The following is a 2,514-nucleotide window of genomic DNA, read 5'->3' as shown; positions in this document are numbered from 1 at the left end:
CTGCAGAATACCACACAGACACTGCATGTGCAGCTTTTCTCTTAATGCTTGTGTCCTGGGAGTGAAGTTTCCTTCATGCTTCTGCTTGGGGGGCACTTTAAAGCTGCACAGTGGACATGAGCAGGTTGTTCCACAGTGCTGGTCTGAGGAACCATGCAGAGCAGTAGACCGGTAAAGTAATGCCGTGATAACATCACCTATACAAGACAGAAGTCAGTTGTTTGTGGGGGGGGGGGTTCATGTTCCCTGAGTGACAGCCAGATGAGTTCACATCATCCTTGCCACCTCATTCAGATGCAGATTATTAGTAAAAGGCCTGGTTTAGCTCCATGTTCTCTGTGCACGTGCCTGTGGGTCATGAACAACCTGATTCTGTGATTTTACAAGTTGATGAGGAAGAAGCGAACAAAGCATCATCTCCCACACCTTACAGCTCATCTGCTGCCTTTCCATTGGCCACTGGCTGCTCCTCCTCTTCCTGTTGCCTGTGTCTGTTGAAGAAGCCGAGCTGAGAAGAAAACACAGATTTCAGCTTTGACTAAATGATCAACTGCCCGTCATATGGCTATGTGACAACAAGCAGCCAGTCAGAAACACACCAGATCCACTAAACCCAGTTCTACTTACTGACCCCGACCCCTGATCAGAAGTAAGTATTAACACACTTTTGTTATTTTACAGAAAAATACATTTGTAGATGTCATTTTTAAGGATTTCAACTAATCTGTGTGAAAAACACTGATGATACAGGGGAACACAGGAGCAGTCGCACTCTGCCTGGACACACTCGCCATCTGTGTCCCCACAAAGAATGAAAATGCTGCATATATGTGTGTGTGTGTGTACCTTCCACAGGGCCACGACCAGTAAGGCCAGTAGCAGCAAGCCTCCCAGCAAGCTGCCTAGTATAATCCAGACTGGGATGGTAAAGTCCTCCTCCTTCCTGAGCTCCAGGATGATCTGCACCCACAACAGAAAGAACTTGAATCATTTCATAGACCATCTCACTTCAGAGACCAACCCAACCCAGGTCACCTGGTTTCCTAAAAAAGAACTTATGACCTGACCTCATGTTAGACACAACATCATGTGGCTTCAGAGCCAGTGGAGAGTGTTGTTGGAACCGCGTGGGGTTGAGCGTGTCAGCAGCACAACACAACATGTTACACAGTACATGGTCCTCTCATTCTGGGATGCTGAGCAGATGCAGGGATTAGTCCAAGTTGCTGTGGTGAACATGAGGCCAGACCAGCTCCCACATCAAAATGCTTTACACAGGGTTCAGTAAACCTACATTTAAGTTAAGGAATAAATGATGTACTTCCAAAAATAAATGAAAAGTACACACATACTGTAAATGTGCATACGCAGAGACCCAGACATGTACTTGAAACATTACAAAGACTAAATCAAAGTGGTGAAAACACAACATCAGAAGGAAACGCCAGCTAAATTTCTCTGGCAGAGTTTCAGCCAAAACAACACGGGCAGCACGTGCAGAGGGTGGAATGTACAAACGCAATATTAAAACTGTCCAAACAGCTCCAAGCTCCATAAAGGCAGGACTGGCTGCTCTCATGCTGCAATAAGTTTCTGCTATTTTGTCCTTTGCACATGGGTAGGCGTGGTTACGCTGTTGTACAGCACGTTCAGTGACAGTGAGTGTAATGACGATCTTTAACAGCAGGTGGCTTCAAAGTTCTACATCAGTGTTCACGCCCTTTTACTGCTGCCCAGTTTACTGCAGTGAATCAGACTGCCGTGTGCTCCTCATCGGCCTACTGTCAGTAACCCACAGCCACAATGTGAAAACTCGTTTTTAAATGTTTTTTTACAAACTGATCTTTCCCCTTACAAAAACCTCCAGAGCCTCCGCATGAGGCTCCAGACTCTGCTCAGGTGCATCCAGTTGAGATGAGGCTAGAACCTGACTGGAGTCCAGCTGTGGCAAACTGGGCCAACTGCACAGAGTGTAGAACGACACACAGCTGTGTGTGTATAAGGTCCCATAGTTCACACTACAGGTCAGGATGCAACCCAGAACATGATGTCCAGGAGCTCTTTGTGGACCTCTGTGGTCAGACTGTGGTCAGATCAGGACCAGGGGGACTGGACCATGTGTAAGGCTCTGAGTGTCCCCAGGAGCACAGTGGCCTCTGTGACTGGGGCGTGGGAGAAGAAATAGTCGTTTTCCCCATTCTCTCTGCTTAGCTACAGAGTGGTTCTGTTTGTGTCTCAGCAAGAGATAAACCACACACAAGTAATCACAGACTAGTCTAGAGTGAGTTCAGTCACTAGCATAGTCACTGACGAGTCAGTGTAGTACAGCAGAGTCGTACCTGTCTGACAGGTCTGTCCTCCTGCAGGAACATGGGGCTGGAGGTATCCAGCTGGATGGAGGCAGCACTCAGTAGCTCCAGAGACCTGAAGCTCACCTGAAATAGGCAGTCAGTCAGTCAGCTGTTGCTCACAGAGGTAAAAGAAACATGAAACACCTGTGGCTCCAACACTCAG

At 47.4% G+C, this 2,514-nt stretch overlaps 1 protein-coding gene across 1 annotated transcript in view; it reads right to left on the bottom strand.

Moving 5' to 3' along the window:
- Positions 1–270: 270 nt before the first annotated feature.
- The window catches only part of LOC109969127 (integrin alpha-11-like), a 34,701-nt gene continuing 32,457 nt past the window's right edge, over positions 271–2,514 (bottom strand). The window contains exons 28-30 of the mRNA XM_020615805.1: positions 2,340–2,435; positions 847–960; positions 271–508 (exon numbers count right to left, since the gene is read on the bottom strand). Coding sequence (XP_020471461.1) covers positions 428–508; positions 847–960; positions 2,340–2,435 — 291 coding nt within the window. The 3' untranslated portion in view covers positions 271–427. The remainder of the gene's footprint in view (positions 509–846; positions 961–2,339; positions 2,436–2,514) is intronic.

Source organism: Monopterus albus, unplaced genomic scaffold (genome assembly GCF_001952655.1).
Source record: "Monopterus albus unplaced genomic scaffold, M_albus_1.0 scaffold170.1, whole genome shotgun sequence".
Classification (NCBI taxonomy): Eukaryota; Metazoa; Chordata; class Actinopteri; order Synbranchiformes; family Synbranchidae; genus Monopterus; species Monopterus albus.
This window is presented reverse-complemented; position numbering and strand designations above follow the sequence as displayed.